The sequence below is a fragment of the Vanellus vanellus genome, assembly GCF_965231255.1.
Source record: "Vanellus vanellus genome assembly, chromosome: 16".
Lineage (NCBI taxonomy): Eukaryota > Metazoa > Chordata > Aves > Charadriiformes > Charadriidae > Vanellus > Vanellus vanellus.
This window is the reverse complement of record NC_138921.1, coordinates 7,418,530-7,437,512: the sequence shown is the minus strand read 5'-3', so window position 1 is coordinate 7,437,512 and position 18,983 is coordinate 7,418,530. Positions and strand designations below refer to the sequence as shown.

At 38.2% G+C, this 18,983-nt stretch overlaps 1 protein-coding gene across 1 annotated transcript in view; it reads left to right on the top strand.

The window, feature by feature from the left end:
• HIRA (histone cell cycle regulator) overlaps positions 1-17,452 on the top strand; it is a 39,024-nt gene extending 21,572 nt beyond the window's left edge. Inside the window, exons 13-25 of the mRNA XM_082491861.1 lie at positions 370-455; positions 925-1,119; positions 2,550-2,720; positions 4,239-4,443; positions 5,249-5,353; positions 6,146-6,294; positions 7,905-8,066; positions 8,804-8,862; positions 9,858-9,963; positions 11,814-11,936; positions 13,622-13,785; positions 15,844-15,932; positions 16,519-17,452. Coding sequence (XP_082347987.1) covers positions 370-455; positions 925-1,119; positions 2,550-2,720; positions 4,239-4,443; positions 5,249-5,353; positions 6,146-6,294; positions 7,905-8,066; positions 8,804-8,862; positions 9,858-9,963; positions 11,814-11,936; positions 13,622-13,785; positions 15,844-15,932; positions 16,519-16,635 — 1,731 coding nt within the window. The 3' untranslated portion in view covers positions 16,636-17,452. The remainder of the gene's footprint in view (positions 1-369; positions 456-924; positions 1,120-2,549; positions 2,721-4,238; positions 4,444-5,248; positions 5,354-6,145; positions 6,295-7,904; positions 8,067-8,803; positions 8,863-9,857; positions 9,964-11,813; positions 11,937-13,621; positions 13,786-15,843; positions 15,933-16,518) is intronic.
• The last annotated feature ends 1,531 nt before the right edge of the window (positions 17,453-18,983 follow it).

The window sequence follows — 18,983 nt, the reverse complement described above, 5'->3', positions numbered from 1 at the left end:
ACTTTTAATGAAGGATTCAAGGCACACGGATGAGAATGTTTTGGACTTGACTTTCATGGGGAGAGAATCAGAATTCTGTTGTACTTCGTACTATATGAACTTCTACTTAAAAAACATGTACTGTTGGTCAAAAAATGTTGTGGTATTAAAACACACTTGTATTAATAAAAATGTAGATTGATTCTATTTATGCTGTAATAGCATGGTTCAAAGACAATATGGAGAAAAAATCTTTGTTAACAGATTTTTAATTGAGGAATATCTTTCACCTAATACACCTATTCTTGTCAGTTGGAAAAAAAAAAAAAGAAAAAGAAAAAAAGCATTTCGTATTTATCAGAAGCGATGACAAAATATGTTTCCCAACAGAATCTGTTAAAAAAACAAGTTGAAACACGAACAGCAGATGGTCGGAGAAGGATCACGCCTCTCTGCATAGCTCAGCTGGACACTGGGTACGTTTGGAAGTTGTCTTTAAAATTCTTCTTTACCTTTTTTTCTTTTTTCCCCTGATGCAAACTCAGAATTCTGATTTATTTTAATCCTATGGCATCTTGAAGCACTTGCTGGAAATACCTTGTGTATACTTACAAAATATAGTTTCAACCTATGTTCTCTGAGCTATAAGATCTCACTTCTAATAGATAAGGCTAATTCTCAGTATCTACCATTATAGGTGAGTGAACAATACTCGAGTGTACTGCAGGTTCGTAGCTACATTCATTCTGACTGTCATGTCCTTCGTATGAGAAGCGACTCTGCAAAGTTAGGTGGTGGTGGTTTATTTGGGTTGTATATAAGTATCCGCATGTGGAAAAGGGAAGAATAAATAGTTTAGTTAAAATTATTTCTTTTTAATTACTTTTAAAAATTATTTTTTAAGTATTTTCAAGAAATATATTTGTTGTTTGTCTTTTTGCTTAGGGATTTTTCTACAGCATTTTTCAATAGCATCCCAATATCTGGATCTCTCTCTGGCTCAATGATGTCTTCTCAAAGTAACCAGCAGCTCATGTCATTAGATTCTAATGCTGTGAATTCCCTTAATACTTCAAAGCCTTCTGTAGAGCCAACAGCAGCCAGTATAAAACCAACAGATGATGGAGCCAATAAAGATGGGTCAGTATTTGTAGTTTTGTTTTTCACTTATATGACTTTTAGTTTTTAATTCTTGTTTACACTTCTGTAATCAAGATTTTTTTAAAGTGGTTTCCTTACCGCAAAACTTCAAGAATCTAATATTCCTGAAAACATCAAGATTTTATTAGTATTTAGTTACTTTAAATAGTGATAAATCAGTAATGAATAAATCCATATACATAGTTCTAGAAATGAACTTCAGTGCAATGAGGTACACAGTTAATTGCTAATGCTCTAACAAATTGACTTGCTATAGATTACTGGCTTGTTATTAGTAAATAATAGAAGGTTTTCCAGCAGTGGGAGTAATGAAGCCTGTTTTCCATCAAATCTTGTCCTGTGTCCTGTAGATCTCCTCTTTTTAAACATGGTAATACTTCTTCTCTGTGTAGCGGCCCCATCAGATGAGAGCGACCACAGTGACCTTGACTTGTCAGTGCACATATGCTGATTAGCTGGTGTGTCTTTCAAATTAATTATGGAACAACAAAATTTTACTTGCGTTTCCCTCCATGGTAACACTGACTCGGTTTCTTCTTCTCAGTGTGTTTTTATAGCATTTGTAAGAGCACAATGTCATTGGAACCCCTACCATGCCATCAAATCTAGTTGAAATTGGCCACAGATTAAATAAAAATTAGTGGGTAGACTGATAAATGAATGACAGATGAAGCTGTTAAGTCTCCTTTTCTTTGGAAATCGGACTTCTAACTGCTTTTTAGTACAAACATCAGTTATCTTAGAGCCATTCTTTCTTCCAATTCATTCTCTGAATTAATTGAAAAATCTCTAAAGTAAACAGCTATTCAAATAGCAGATCCCTAGAATGCTTTAGTGTGGGGAAAACACATTCTTTTCCCTTAGAGTTATGCTTGGGAAGGCCTAATAATTAGTTTGGATTCTTCAATAACAAAATCAAAATCTGGCTTGAATTGTTGCAGCCCAAATTGTTTGATTGATAAACAGTGGAATATGATCTTGTAACGGAATGTATTTGGTAACCTGAACCAAGGGGTAAAACTGGGAACCCCGGTCATCATTTAAAATAGTGATCCTTTCCCTTTGGGTCCGTAAGTACCACCTGAAAGTATCATTTAATTCCTGAATTAAAAATACATAATGAAAGAATTAGGGTCTTTTAATCTAGGTATACCTATGTGAATATACCTATATGAAGCTCTTAGCTCTGATACGTGTCATAAACAGCTTTTGAGAATAGGCAAAGCTTGCAGGATGCTGATGCATGAAAGGGGAAAAAGCATATCCTAATTCATGTATGTACTTGAGTGAAAGGTTTTCAGTATGGTTTCTAGCCAGTGTAATGAATGGTAGCTAGTTGTTATGAACAATGTAGGTTGCCAATACTAAATTTCTTTCAATCCTTGTTTTCCGGTCCCTTCTATTAACAGTGTAAATGCTACCTCTGCCTCAACTGCTCCTCCTGCATCGTCTTCCTCTGTGTTGACAACTCCATCCAAGATCGAACCCATGAAAGCATTTGATTCTAGATTTACAGAACGATCCAAAGCCACCTCAGGGACTGCTGTTGTAACAAATACAAATCAGACTGTTGTGGACAGGTAAGACATAGCTAGGGTCAGGGCAAAAGAAAAAGGAGGATAGTAATGTAGAGATTTAAAATGCTGATTCTCTGTGGTGAGGATGTCATGGTGCTGGCACTCTAGAAATTGTCCTGGGTCTCTTCCACAGTCGGAAGGAAGGAGACGGCAGTGAATAGGTAAATTCTTTGCTGGCGTTATCCCTTTGTGCATTTGTCTCTGGCATTTGGGATCAAGCAGACTCCTCAAAATATTCTGAAGCTATTGTTCCAAGAGGCTGTGTGTGTGCATGCCTCCATGTGTAGCTGCATGCATCTGCGCTCCTTAGAAGACAAAAATAGACAGCCTGCATCTCTGTACAAGAGTGAGATTTACTTCAAGATAAATCACCATGCATGTCTGCAGACAGCCTATCACCATAAAAGCCGCCCTTGTATTTCAGTTTTATCCCTTGAAGGCATGCAGAGAGGATGCTTTGATTTTAAGGGGTTTTGGCTCTGGATCAACATTATTTTAAAGAAAAAGAAGAAAGCCTTTGGTTTTGTGACATAGTGTGTTATGGCATAAGTATTCCTGCTTCACCAAAACAAAGGACAGAAAAAATAGCAGTCTTGAGAAAGAAGTATGTAGTTCCCTAGCTTATTATCAGTAAAATGTGTTTTCACTAAATACCTCAATATTTTTATGTTAAAGGGTTTAACCATATGGTGCAGAAGAAAGATGTATTAAATTACTCTCATAATTGCTTCTAATTTGTCAGTAAAGTGTAGATAAAAGTGTATTGTTTGCCATAATTCAGATGCCAAAAAAAAAGGTTTGGATTATGCAAGATAATTCTAGGAAGCTGAGTGGTTATGGAATAAGTGGCAAAACGTTGTGAGTTAATAACTAGCTATTGGAGGGAATGGGAAGAGTATGATTAAATGACCTATTTTAGTGTATAATAGTTAACAAGAGAGTTCACAGGGATTCATACTCTGTCGTCTTTCGTTATATTGTATTCCTGAAATGGATCAGTGAGGTCATTTGTATGGTTTGCAGATATGCATCTTACTTACAGTAGTGAGAACTGAATAGGAAAAATTTTGGGGATAGACAACAGAATGACAAATGAAGTTCTGCATGAGCAAGCAGAAAGTGTAATGTCCGTTGGAGGGGAAAAGATAAACAACTCTTGCATCTTACAGAGTGTTGAATTGTTTGTTTCAACCCAGGGACAGAGATCTGATTTTAATTGGAACTGAATGCTAAAATAAAGTTGTTATTTACAGCTTTATCCCATTGGTAGTTTGATTATTTTTTTTAAAGGAGAGAATATGTCTGATCAGTTTACACACATATATTGCACATTGTACTTTTGCAGAGGATTTGCCTTACCTTTTTGGCTTCCTCTTCTTGCCTTTATGCCTTTTGAAATACACTTAAACAAGGCTAAGAATGTTAACTTCTTACCTGCAAGAATGCAGTGCATAGGGTAGGTGGCAGCTGTTGGTATCAGCTTATATAAAATGTGAATTTTATTTTTTTTTACTTGCTCAGACTGAAAGATCAGAATTTAATTAAAGACAATAAGCCCAAGGATATTCTGGAGAGCAGCAGTGACAGTGAAGAGAAGGTTCCAGCTGCTAAACCACTCAGTGCACCCAAACGGAAACTGGAACTTGAGGGAGAAACAGTAGAAAAGAAGAAAAAAGGAAGGCCTCGGAAAGACTCCAGACTTGTACCAGTAACTTTAACTGTTCAGGTGAAATAAATAAGATTCGTTGTGGCTTTTGGTGTTCATTTAATAAAGTCAGTCCCATGTTGGCTTGTTCCATCAAGTCAGGGAAACACAAACAGTATCAGTCCCTCAGAATTTTTAGTCATCCCCCTTCCTTGCCTTGAAACTTATTCTTTTTAAAATTTCAGATTATAAAAAGCAGATGCACGTGGTGTGGCAAATGTGTCTGGCCTTTATATAAATACGCACCTACCAACTAGATGGTACTGGCACGCTAAGTGGTGATAGCCTGCCAAGTGACTGTATAGAATAAAACGAAATGCCATCGGTTTCTGGTGTTCTTTGTTGGAGGGTGGCCCAAGCACAAGAGTGTGACTTGGATATGGTTAAATGGTTATGAATTATAACTTACATGGTTATGAATTTCCTAGGAACTGTGAAGAAGTAAGGCGCAGGACAGTTTCCACCATTGCAGTGTTTTCCATCATTATCCATCATTCCAGCATATAGATCCCTTTGTTCAGTATTCAGAGCTTAGCTTTGCTGTGCAGTATACCTGAATTTCCAGTAATTAGTTGCAGCTGAAAAGGAGAGGGGGTATAAAAAAAAGAGACCACACCTACATTGGTTTGTTTTTTTAATTCTTAGAAGCTATATTAAAAAAATTGTATTTATACAGCTACTTGGAAAAATACTAATATTTGCAATTGGTGTTATGTGAAACTTAAAAAAAAAATCTCTTTCAAATCAATCTATATTATAGAATAGTATTGTTTTTAACTTTTTTTAATGGAAAAATTTAACGATTTTTGTAATTTTTTTTTTCTAGTCCCCAGCTACACTGGCCTCCGAGAAGGATGCTGCTTGCATCTCTGCACCAGCATTAGCACTTAAACTGCCAACCCCAATCCCACAGAAATCATTTACTTTGCAAGTAAGTGGACTATAAGGGAAAAAAAGCTTAATACTTAAAAAAAAATCCTGCTTTTTTATATTCTTAGATTATTCAGGTCCTTTGATAAATTAATGGTTTAATATGTGTATTTGTTCAAGCAAGCAAGATGGTATATTTCAGCTTCTAAGAATATGTCTATGTTAGAAAAGTTAATGGTAGATCAGCTAAAAATAGGACACTACTGAACTAGCTGAACTTCAAAGAAGAATACGTCTAGTTTGACAGTCCCTCCTCCTGGTTAACCAAAGTGTGTTGTAAAGATCAGAGTCTGTGACGGGAGTAACTGCTGCGTTGTTATTAGAGTTGTGGTGGTAGTACACTGCTGAAGAGAAAAAACAAGTATTTTCTGAGAGCTCTCTGGGGTTGCTCTACATCTGAAGAGACGGGCAAATAGTATTACTTTAGGTATTTATGAAATCATTTTTCTGCTTGTTTAGGTTGTGGTAGTCTGGTTCTAATTGGAAGATTGTAGGGAGACTGGACACATCTAGATTTGATCTGGTGCCCTGAATTAGGAGGCACAGACTAGCACAACCTTTCTTTATTCTTATGCTCTGAATGCAAAGAAATTATTTCTGTTCTAGCCAAGACTGATTTTTTTAGAGGTCTGCTTCTTTTGAAGTACCACAGTATATTTTGAAGCCACTTTAAACAGAGAATGCCATGCTTAAATCTATTCTTAAAGATGGAATTGTTTTGGAGCTAATTGTTGCTGGTTTTTTGAGTAGTTCTTTTCCTCTTCCAAAAAGTATTTTATTTTTTGTATTTTAGGTAAGTTCAGATCCATCAATGTACCTTGAAGTGGAGAATGAAATGACCACGGTGGGAGGTTCAAAGTTGAGCAGGTTAAAGTGTAATCGAGAAGGAAAGGAATGGGAGACAGTCCTCACCAGTCGAATTCTCACTGCAGCGGGAAGCTGGTAAGAGTGTATTTTGGAGGAGGAAGATCCTGAAGGCCAGAAAACATTTTTAGGGGTACAAAAGTACACTTTACAGAAACTTAATTATGTCTAAACCCACATACCTTTAAAACCTCTACTTATTTGTAAGTATTTTTATCTACTTACTTAAAAAAGTTGATTAACCGTGTTACTTCTGTTAGGGATTTTGATTCTTTGGTCTTGGCTCAAGTTGTACTTCTCTTCCTGCTAACCTGCTCTAATACATTGATGCTCTTAAACTCTTATCCTGTGGAGTTTTTTGTAGGGATTCTGACTTATTTTTGTTGACTCGTGCTATTTGCTGGTTTTATCACCCACTACAAGAAGGACATTGAGGTGTTGGAGCGTGTCCAGAGAAGGGCTACAAAGCTGGTGAAGGGTCTGGAGGACAAGTCTTATGAGGAACTACTGTGGGAACTGGGTTTGTTTAGCCTGGAGAAGAGGAGGCTGAGGGGAGATCTTATCACCCTCTACAAGTACCTGAAAGGAGGTTGCAGAGAGGTGGGGGCTGACCTCTTCTCCCTGGTGACAAGTGATAGGACGAGAGGAAATGGGTTCAAGTTATGTCAGGGAGGTTTAGATTGGATATTAGGAAACATTTTTTCACTGAAAGGGTTATTAAACATTGGAGTAGGCTGCCCAGGGAGGTGGTGGATTCACCATCTCTGGAGATATTTAAAAAAGGGTAGATGTGGTACTTAGGGACATTGTTTAGAAGAGGTTTTGTCAGGGTAGGTTAATGGTTGGACTTGATCTTAAAGGTCCCTTCCAACCTCAGCAATTCTATGATTCTATTGTAATTTTTACACACTAATAGATATTTTATGGATAAAAATATGTACTGCTCTTAGTCTTAAGACCAGTTTCACTCCAAGTATTAGCTCTATGTAGTCACAAATTCTCATTAGCCAGTTGCAACCATTTTCCTGTATATTTACATTTTCTCCTTTGAATTTCTTCATTAAAGTTGACTAAATCATGGTAAGTGACAGTTGTTCAAGTGCTAACTACTAAAGAATGAAAAATTTGAAACAGGATGTTTTGTGATGCAGAAGTATTTTCCTGAGTCTTTTGCTATCTTATTCCTTACTTTTTTTCAACTTTGCTTATTTCCAACCTCAGAGTTTAAATTGAAATTATATTTCTGAAGCCCAGGCCATGTCCAGGTCTGAAAACAAAGCAGCAGATTTTAAAACTAAATACAAGTACAGGGCTGAAGAAGAGCTTGTGTATACCTAAAAGCTTTACTGATGTTTCCAACTATACCCCTTGGTCTAATAAAAGATACTGTCTCTGCCTGCAAACCTTCTCTTGCCACCTTCTCTTAGACCATCCTAGTTATAACCAAATTAAGGAGGCATGGAATGCACCTATATATATATATATATATATATATATATATATATATATATATAAAATCCACCTAGGTTTTGGCCTCCCCTTTTGGTATCCAAGACTTTTTTTAAAAGCTGTAATAGTTACCTTTTGGGGTATTAGCCCAAGTTGTATGAAAACTTAGGAAATCAGTCTGGTTTTATGCTACTTGCATGTGACAAAATGTAATTATTTTTTTGCTTGTTTGTTTTCAGTGAGATTGTAAGTGTAGCCTGTGAGAAGCGAACATTGTCAGTATTTTCAGCTTGTGGTCGTCGCCTTCTTCCTCCTATAATATTGAATACACCCATTTCCACCCTACATTGCACAGGTTCTTATATCATGGCTCTCACCACTGCTGCTACGCTCTCTGTTTGGTGAGTACCGTATCAGGCTGCAGCAGCTGGCTGGGCTCGTTTTTAGAGGTTGTGTCAATGCATTGCTGCTGAAACTGAGGCTTAAACTAAATCAGATCTGAACACAACTCTGTTTTTAGATACAATATGAAGAATTAATTGGGCAGGACTTGAATCCTGTTTCTTCTCTGTTGTAGGGTTGTCCGTAATACTGAATTCGATTCTAGAAGGAAGACAGATGATCAGCTAGAAGTTGGTAGTTTAAACAGCCTCCCTAGGATAGACTTGTCGTGCATGTGGAATGGATTGAGGAGGGAAAAAGGAAAAATATGGATATTTCCAACTTTCATCATATTTAGCCAATAAAGTAGATGAGTTTCAGTGTTAGAAGTACTCTAGCCATCTTCAAGATACCAAGATAAAAACTGCGGTACTTGTTTACAGTTGTTGAATTTAACCTAATGTCTCATGCAAGTTAGAGCTCCTAAAGGAGTTATTTGGATCCTTAGTGTTTGCTCAGATGTAATGAGTTTTCCTGATAAAAGCCATAAAAGCTGTTCAATGCTATTGACTTCTGTCTTGATGTAAGGGGGTTGAGTTTGCCAAAATAATTTTGTCAAAGCAATGAAGAAAATGTCAAAACCAAACTCCAAACCCCCCACCCCCCACTTTGTCATGAACGTTGAAGAAGTGTGTTTGTTAAATGATTTTGTGCATTCAGTTGTTTGTAAACTGCAAACTTCTTTTGTCTTTTTCAGGGATGTTCACAAGCAGACAGCCATTGTTAGAGATGAGTCTTTGCAAACAATATTTTCAGGTAATAAAAAGGGTCATTTAGTTACCAACCTTTGAGCCCACCTGTGCTATTTAGTGCCACTTATGAATGCTCTGAAATTTTATGAAACCTAAATAGTCTAAACAAATAATTTTCCTTTGTTACTGTGTAATAAACAGAAGTTGTTGGCAGTGTTGAAATACAGTAGAAATAACTGAGGTGAGAATATCAGCAGGTAACAGACTTGTACAAGATTCTGTGGCTTATTATATTCTGGCTTGCTTCTGAATGTGAAAATTCAGTGTTGTGAAGATCACAAACCAAATATTTTATGTAAATCTGCTATTACAGCAATTTGTGTGTACTTTGCATGTATATTACCTTAATGATGAACAACTCTAGTTTCTATCATTGCCATTATCTGGCCTGAAACAGATGATCAAAAAAGCGGTGTCTCAGAGCGTATTGGCTTTTATTTTAGCTTTAATCCATATAGTACTAATCAAAACTAGCTAGAGAAGTAGTTGTACTAGCAGTTTGCAAACCTCTTCATTAGAAGTTACATGCACAAACCCTGGGCCTGGGATATGCTGGGAAATAAGAGACTCCAGCTATCCTCCTGATACTACCTTCTTAGAGAGCACACTCTTGTAAGTATGCTGGATTTTAGAATTTTAACTTAATGGGAAGAAGAAAGATAAAAGGCTTCTTGGGTGAGACATGGTAGAATTGCTGAAGATTGCCCCTAGATATGGAGAACGTTTCCAATTAAGCCAATGTTCTGTATAAATAGCAGCATCAGGATTGGTAATGTATTTTGCAGAAGAGTGATTTTAATGCTGCTGCACTGAGCCTAATGCTGCTCACTATCGTTATCTTGTGTTTTGACCTTCCTCTCAGTGCTTGAGAATAACATTTACCGAACTTTTTTCTGTTGGTTGCTATCACTGATAATTAATGGTGGATAGCATTTTTTACCCTTATGAATGTTATGCAAGACTCCCAAAAGAAATATCTTGGTCTGACTTGACTTGTAGGAAGTGATGCAACTGTCTCTCAGATCTTGCTGACTCAGCATGGTATACCTGTAATGAGCATGTCTGATGGAAAGGCATACTGTTTTAATCCTTCTCTTTCTACATGGTAAGTTATATATTATTTCCTGCTTTTATAATTTAACTGAACTGACATGTATTGTTTCACTGTTGACTGATTCATTGTTTCACTCCATGTTTTCAAGGTTAGTCTGAGTAGGATCCCACTCCAGCCTTAGCTTTGCTTTAGTTCACCAGTGTATGTTGAGGCTTTATTATATTGTTATGGTTTCTTACGTTTAAAATAAATTCTGAAAAAGAAAAAGTTAAACCACAGCTTACTTTATCACTCTTTCCTACGCGGTGTATACTCTTTTGTTTATTAACATACAATTTATTAACATACACCTATGTGTACTTTTGCTGATGTACATTGCTTGAATCTGTCAAGTAGTTGGCAATGATTGAAGATAATCTAGCCTTACAACTCACTTTTACTTTTTTTTTATATGTAAAAGAAGGCAGTTCTAGAAAATTTGTCAAAACGATTTTCAGGGTTTGGCTGGAAGTTTAGACATGTCAAAATGACTTTGCCCAGTTCCCAGAGAAAATAAGACCTATGCACTCCAATCCTGAATGTGTATGTGCCTGATGTTGTCAGTCCCCATCACTTCTTAATATTTTTTTGGATCTGATAACCAGTCAAGTTTGAAGAGAGCTTTTTGTCTCCAAGACTCAAAAGTTTAATGGAGAGGTCAGTCAGTCAGGTAGTGGAGGAGGGAAGAAATCATTATACCTCAGAGAATTCCCATGGAAGAAGAGTCAGTACCGATGTCTTAACCACAAAGAAAGTCTACAGAAGAATCTGTGCCTCACTGGGTATCAGGCTTCAGTCAAAGGCTTTCCCCATGGATTCTCTTATTTCTGTCAAGGCGTAAGTTCCCATGAAAAAAAAAAATTTGCATGGTTAAATTGTTTACAGTGTCTTTCCAAAACAGATTCTTTATTGTCTTTCTAAGAGGAAAAAACATGTTGCAGTCTTAATATAATTGTTGTACTTAGTGTAATGAGCAAGCTGATGATGGGGTTTATTGTTTTAATTCCTCCTCAGAATAATTGTTATTAGTCAACTGCTTGATGTGAATCCTTTGGAAAGGAAAAAACACCGTATTTGTTCTTCAGATAAACTGGGAAATCATGCAGAAATTTTCCTAGTCAATAAGGAGCATAATTCTGAATTTACTGTCATTTTTTAGTTGGTACGGTAGCTTTGGAAACATATAAAAGAGCAATCCTTTTAGTGATCATACAAATTTAAACCCGATAAAACAGTAAAAGGTATTTTAAATATTTGTGCCGTTTTACCTCTGAGCTGTCTGGAGGTCTAAACTTAGCAGTGGTTTGAGCCACTGATTCCCTTGGCATCTCAAACCAGTGAAGATGATATCCCTGGTTCGCTGTGGAGATGCCAGCTGTAACTGTCAGCTCCCTCCATCTGAAGGGATAGCCATTGTGTGGGAAAGACTGTTGGGGCGGGTGGTCTGTGATGACTCGTGTGTCTGGTGGGCGGGGGGACCTGACCTGCGGTAAAATAAAGTTCTTAATGAGAAAGTCATTACCTGTGCTCACTCCAGTCTTTGTTCTGGGGCATGACTTCTTATTAGATGTAAAATGACAAGTAAAAGTTCATTTCCTTCAAAATTAATGCTAAATCATATTATGCAATTAATGTTGTCAACTTTGTGGGTGGGAGGGCCATTTCCATGGCAGCACAAGCAGAATTTGGGCATGGAGTGGGGAACAGTTGGGGTCCATGGAATTCCTGAGCACCTTGGTGATGGTTTTTTTGGTTATGTGTGAAAATATAGGTTCAGCTTTGAGGCAGAACAGAGCTGGATCCCCTGATACCGCTGTCTACTCTCCTCAAACTTGGCTTTTGTTTGTTTGCTTTTTTTTCAGGAATCTTGTTTCTGACAAACAGGACTCTCTAGCACAATGCGCAGACTTCAGGAATAGTTTACCGTCCCAAGAAGCCATGCTGTGTTCTGGGCCCTTAGCTGTAATACAGGGACGAACATCAAAGTATGCACTTAATTGCTTCATTTCATCATCATGTTTGTCTCTTTTTCCCCTATTATTTATTCATGTGCTTGTATCAGTGAGTAAACTCTTAAAATTCTAATAGCACTGTGTTGTGCTTTAACCCCAGCCAGCAACTGGGACCAGGCAGCCGCTCGCTCAGCCTCCTTCCCCCAGAAGGGTGGGGAGAAGAGGGAGAAAGCAAAAGAGGGGAAAGGAAAAAACTGGTGGGTGGAGATAGAGACAGTTTAATATAACAATAATGGAAAAGGAAAATAACAACAACAATAATAATATTATAGTAATCACCACCCGGTGAATTGGCACTGTCCTGAGCAGTGATCATGGATTCTTCTTCCCCCTTCGCCAACCTCCATTTCTATACTGAGCATAACATCTATGATACGGAATATTCCAATGGCCATTCCATTGTTCTATCTGTGCTCCTTCTCAGCTTCTGTGGGAAGCTGAAAAGAGTCTTTGAAAAGCATAAACAGTGATTAGCAGCAACTAAAACAATATGCATTATTGACATTCACAGCAATCACTGGAAAGAAAATTAACTCTTTCCCAGCTGAAACCAGGATACACTGAAAATTACCAGTAGCTCATAGAGTGGGTTGTTTTTTTTTTTTTTAATCCTTTGCAGATTTATAGTCTGCTATTGTGATGTTATTTTCAGATTGTTAGGGGGGCAGGAAAGCATGTTCTAAACTTAATCGTTTTAAGGCTCCTTTTTATGGGATGGGTAAAGTATTTGACAATTCCATAGATCTAATATTTTGATTAGCTAAACTGAATTTCTGATGGTTTATTTTTAATTTTTAGTTTACCAGCTTTCTGGAATAGGCCTACAAATTTTGAGTGGATCAGTTGTCCTCAAGGGATCTGTTTAATGAAGTCTTTGAGAAAGTTGAGGGATTAGTCATCTAATGCATATTTTTAACATCTGAAAATATCACCAGGGAATTGTGTGAGCCAGAGCAGACTCCTGTAGGTAATTTAATAGCCCATCCTCACCTGGATTTGAATTGGATTTCCTCGGCAGATTTCTATTCTATTTTTTTGGTGAGAGACACTGTGTAGAGTTGTATGATTTTATTGCTGTTCTCTTGGGGAGGAGGGGGAATTAATTGGGAAAAATATTCGAAGTCCAAACAACACTCTCTTTTTAAGAGAGAGAAAATATTGGACTGAAAAATTAGCAGTTTGTTTTGGTCTTTTTCCAAAAAGAAAATAATTGGTTACTCTTCAAATTAGCCTTCTTATGACAATACATTTATTTGCAAGAAAACCTTTAAATGCTTTGGACTAAATTTATATCTTGTGTTTGTTTTGTGACTTTCACCTGTGAGGGGCAAAGAAAGGTAAAGGCAGTCACCTTAATTTCTTGTAAACGTTCAGGAGCACTTGGTCACTGAAAAGCATGTGTGTTTTAAAGAGAAAAGAGGTGAAAGGAAGAGGAAAAAAAATAGGAGGCAGAAACCCCTCCGTGGACCTTGATACTTGTAAATGGCCCTGTGGGGGGAAGGCAGTTTGCTATGAAGTGCTGCCTTTGTCATTAGAAGCTTGAACTCTGGAAGCACTAGGTGCCTCTGAAAGATAAGTGTACTACAAAAATATATATTCCTTAAACTACTATCTGATTTTATGGCTGGCATGTTGATTTTTTTTTTTTGGTTTTGTAGTTCAGGAAGGCAAGCTGCAAGATTGTTCTCCATGCCTCATTTGGTGCAACAAGAAACAACGCTTGCGTACCTGGAGAACCAGATAGCAGCAGCACTTACCTTACAATCCAGTCATGAATATCGCCACTGGCTCCTTATCTATGCACGGTACCTAGTTAATGAAGGTGAGACCTGCCATGCTCTCTTACTTGATGGATTTTTAAGAAACGGTCTATTCACGTCATTTATATGTATGATTGCATTTAATGTTCTCCTTTTAGCACTTGGCTTCTGGACTCAGGTTCTATGTAAAACCAAAACAAACTGCTGAAGCGCATTTGCTTCCTCTGGTGCTCAGTGCTGAGGAATCCTATTTTAACACACGGACTGTGAACAGCTCATGGTCTGGGGAAACAGTGCCATCTGTGGACTTCAGTAATAGGGGTTGCATTGTGAAAAAGTCCAGTGGTCTGTGTGACAAATCATATGTATTATCTGGCAGCAACTACAGACCATCCAGAGGGACCAGCAGCACCTTGTAAAATACGTAACATCCCTCAGCCAACTGACAATCACTGCTCAATGTGAAATAGAAGAGTTGTTTGGTCTCTGACACTTTGTACCAGAGCATGTAAAACTGCAGAGCATTTGCATGTGTTACTTGCACTTTATACTTTTTTATATTCTAAAATTTGGGCAGCCTGTACTGGTAAGCTCCACAAGTTACATTCTGTGAGGAAAGAAGCCCATAAGAAAGGTTGCTTGTGTCTATTTTATATTTGAATACACTATATCTCCATGCTGTTCTGTTAAATAAGGCTAACCAACTGACTTTATGCTTCATGGATTCTAAAGATCTCTGTTGTATCTCTGCTTGTCTGCATTCCACATTTAGTGGTTCCCATTGTATTAATTCAGCCCTTTTCCTCACCATGCATCATCAGTTTACACAGAGGGAAGCAAAATGGTTTGTGTTAGGCCACCTAATAGGTGTTGGCAGAATTAAAATTGAGCTCGTTAATTCTTGCGTTTTGACCCCTACCTTATTTAATGAGAGGTTAATGAACTGCATATGATTCTGCCTGTCCTTCCTCAGTTGAGATTAAAATGTTCATCTTGGGTGATATGGTAAAGAGACAGTTACACTTGGAAAAGTCTTCACTAATTGAGAACTCTCTATCGTGTGCGCGGGGTTCATCCTGCACTGCGCAGATGTCTCTGCCTTGCGTGGGCATACACATGGGATGTCGCTGCAAATTCTGCTTTGCCATACATGTGTTACTCTTTCTCTAGGTTTCTAGGTCTGCTAAATTTTGAGAATTGCACATCCTATTATTTACCCTTTCTTTCCATGATGATTTCAACATTTAATGAGTTCTAATCCATTAAAATACTCAATCTATTATACCTTGATTGGCAAGTTGCTTTTGAACAGATGACTTTGTTACTTGCAAGGGAATTCCCTCCTCAGATTTTTTTGGGTGAATAAATCTGGCCTGGAAACTGTGTGGTTTTATTAAAGGTTTTCTTTGAGCCTTTTTTTTATTATTTTTAACTGTTGTGCACATTAATTGGATCCATTTTAATTTTGTTATAAGCTCTTTTGTTAAGGGTTTGAGATCTCTTCTAGTTTAGTAACATTTTAATGTTTGAGAAGGATGTCTGATTTATTTATTTATTTATTTATTACTACTGACTTCATTTTTCCAAGTTCATATATTGCCATTAAACACAACCTACCAACTTTTCACTGGTTTTCATCTTGTGGCTTTCCAACTCTTCTGAAAGCTCTTTTGTATTAGTTCTCTGGCTGTTGAAGTCTGTCAGTTTTCCAGTGTGTTTTGTGTTTTGTGTGTTTTGTTTTTTTTTTTTTTTTTTTTTAAAAGCTGGTATATTTATGTAGGAGGGGGAACTGAGGTTGAGATCAGGGCAGCTCTTAAAACAAACTAGAGTAACTACTTCAGTTTTTCTCCCTATTGTAGATCATCTTTAGTAGTGTTTTTGTTTTTGAGAACTTAAAATAAAAACCTTCAGAACTCTAAAATAAATCCTTTACAAATTATCTTACATTTCCAAAGATTTGCTGTTGGAAGAATAATATACTTTTTCAGAAATCAATGTTTTTGGCTTTATTTTATTGTAAATACTTGTAACTCTTTCCTGAATGTTGTCAGTTACATTGTGGAGGGGTTTTATGTAGTGAAATGCTTATGAATGTGTTTTTATTTTCTGATAATACACAGGGTTTGAATATCGTTTGCGAGAATTATGCAAGGATTTACTGGGTCCAGTCCATTACTCAGCTGGAAGTCAGTGGGAATCAACAGTTATGGTAAGTCCTGATAATAGTTTAACAAAGAACGAGGAAGAGTGTCCTATGAAAACTGCAGAACGTGGAGAGATAAAAGAACTTGAAATATGATTAAACTTTGCAGCAAAAAAGCAATCACAAATTCTTTTTGCTGACCCTGGAACCCTTTCCATACCCTGCTCTGATCTCATAACCAGGCTTCCTCCCGTGGCATTTGGATTTATTTCATGTGAAACCTTAGACAAATGCTGAGTGCCACAGCCCCCCCAGCTCTGGTGCCTGCCTCTGTCATGCAGATGGAGCAGAGTTGTGTGTTCCAGTCTCCACGTTCTTCAGACAGCAACTTTGATATAGCGACATGTCAGTGAAATGTCTTCCCTTCTCCGAGCGTGTCTGGAGTCTGTAACCGCAGAGGCTGCACCAGCTTCATGAGTGTACGTAAATGTAAAGACTGTTTTTATTCTGGGAGTCATGTAAGCAGACTAAGAACATAAAATACACAGCCCTCTCCAGGCAGGAAAAAAGGCACGCATCTTAAACAGCTGTCAAATATATTCATGCTATCAGGTAATACATTCTGAGGATGCTTTTGTGGTTTTTTGTGCAGGGTTTACGAAAGAGAGAACTATTGAAAGAGCTTCTTCCTGTTATTGGACAGAACCTCCGCTTCCAGAGGCTTTTCACAGAATATCAAGAGCAGCTAGACATCTTGAGAGACAAGTAGCATTTCCCCAGATTTTCCCTGCGGGGCCTGGTCCGAGAGAAACTGCTGAACAGCATTAACCAGAGGCAGAAGAGGAGCGAGAGCCCGGTCGGTAGGGACACTCCTGAAGAGAGCAGTGCCGTGAGGGTCCCAGATGCTTCAGGAGTGACCTGCTCTAGTTTTTAAAGAAGCTCACAAGTGGATTCGTGAAAATGATGAGTGGATGAGCTAGACCGTTTCCAAGTGAAACTTAACCATCGAAGCTGTGGCCTCTGTTTCTGTGGGAAGTCGTGGATATGTACTTCAGGGGGTCCTTTTGGATCTGGATCTCATTTTAATATCAAAACTAGCTGAGAACTGTTTGTGGGGTTTCTTGGATGTCCTGTGAAAAGCACAGTACTTCAGAGTACACTGAACAGCATATTTAACCCTGTTTAGGGTTTTTTGCCTGAGGATTTATTGAGGCTCAACACTATATTAAATTAGATGAATGAGCCACATAAAAAGAAATTTCATAAATATTAAGGTATTATGCAGCCAATAGACTCTTTCCTGTGAATATAATAATAATAATAATAATAAGGCTGTTCTAACACATGGACTATTTTTGTACTAGAATTTGCTAACTTGTAATATGGAATTTTATTTGGCCGATAATCAGGCTGTGTCTACAAAGTCACCTTGTAGGAAATTTAACTCTAATTACAAAAGCTATGTTTCAAAATAATTCTACCAAATTAACATGTCATCATCTGGTTTTTAATTTTTAAATGTTTGTAAAAGGCATTTTGGGGGGAGGGGGAGGGATACAATGGGGTGGCTCTTTTTGTAAGTACAAAAATAAATGAACATTGCATTGGTTTAAAAAACAAAAATCAAAAACGTGGTCTTGAATTATTACAAAGGGCACAGGCATCTCCAGAAATGTCAATGCAGGCTGAATCATGTGAACATGTCTAGAAATAAATAATATTGCCTGGGTGATCTTTCTTTGAAAGCGTGATCAGACAAGTACTCACAGTCTCCCTAGAGCAGCTACAACATTTTTTCTTGGAGCCACGTCTCAGCCGAGGGAGCAGGAGCTGTGCAGGAGCACTCAGTGTCTCGAGCAGCACAAAGCAATTCGGGCTCCCCAACCACTGCCGAAAGCGGTCAGCGCTGCCACGAGGAATGAGCTTCATGCAGTAATGGCTGTGTTCTTTGCGTGGCATTTTGTAATAACAAAATAGTGCTGGTGTCCTGTCAGCACTTGTGGAGCAGTTTTGGAATTCCACTGAAACCAAATCAATCAACTTGTTTTCTTCCCCAGAGTATGCTTGGTGCTGGGAAAGAAGCAAGTGTATGTGTTGGTTCTTTTTGGGTGTGCCCCAGTTTATTGCCTTAGTTTGAGATGGTTTTGAGTAAGAAAATCAGTACTGGAGTAAGTATATTTAAATCCTTGTAAAAGGGCAGTTTCTCCCCTAAACTTCTAGCAGAAACAAACACCATCTGTTGCCCTCAGCCGGGCCAAGGACCATGGTGCTGCTGTGGGGATTAACCCTCTTGAGGCGGGTGGCTCTGCAGTGATGTGGTTGTTGGGATTCGAGGCAGGAGGGATATGTTCTTTAAGGCAACACCACCCCACATGTAGAGGGTTTTGTTGCCTCCTGTATTCAACTGCCAGGCATGACAGACACAGGATTACTTTCCTGTACAGCAATCCCATGTGTGCACTGACTGAAGAGCAGTAAAAACAACTGACTGAGCAGCCTGCTGCAGTCAGTGGGAGTCCAGCCACCAGCCTCCCTGGATTTTGACTCTCGACCGTTCTGTGTGGTCAGCCGCCAGGACAGTGGTTTAACGAGGAAAGGACAAACGAGTAGGGATAGTTCTGGAGGTGTTTGGTAAGTGAAAGCTCTGGGACAGGTGGCTCTTTCCTCCCGCAAGATGTTTGGATTGTGGCCATCCTCTGTTCAGCCTTGTGCTCTTTGTACCAGTCTTGTAATGAGTGCTGTTTAATAGGATTTAGAGGTAATTAGCTAAGGGAAAGCAGGTTCTTTGTCATTAAGTCTTTGAAGAGATGCTGAAATACTTTTTATGAAGAGCTGTCTCCATATTAGACACTGTAGGTTTTTCTACCCATTTTTTCTTTGGCAGTTCTGTCACTGTCTGACAGACCAGGAGTATTATGAGTTTAAATTCCATGCAGCCAGCCATTTTTAAATGAAGGCAAACGTTTTTCTTGAATTGGCTATTTTAGCATTTTCTGTTTACACGGAGCACTGCCTCTGTGCCAGAGGAGGGCTGCGATACTCGGGTTGAGGCGGTGTTACCCCACCGGAGGAACCCTGCGGCAGAGCCAGCGAGGTAGGCCTTCGCTGGGGGGCCGG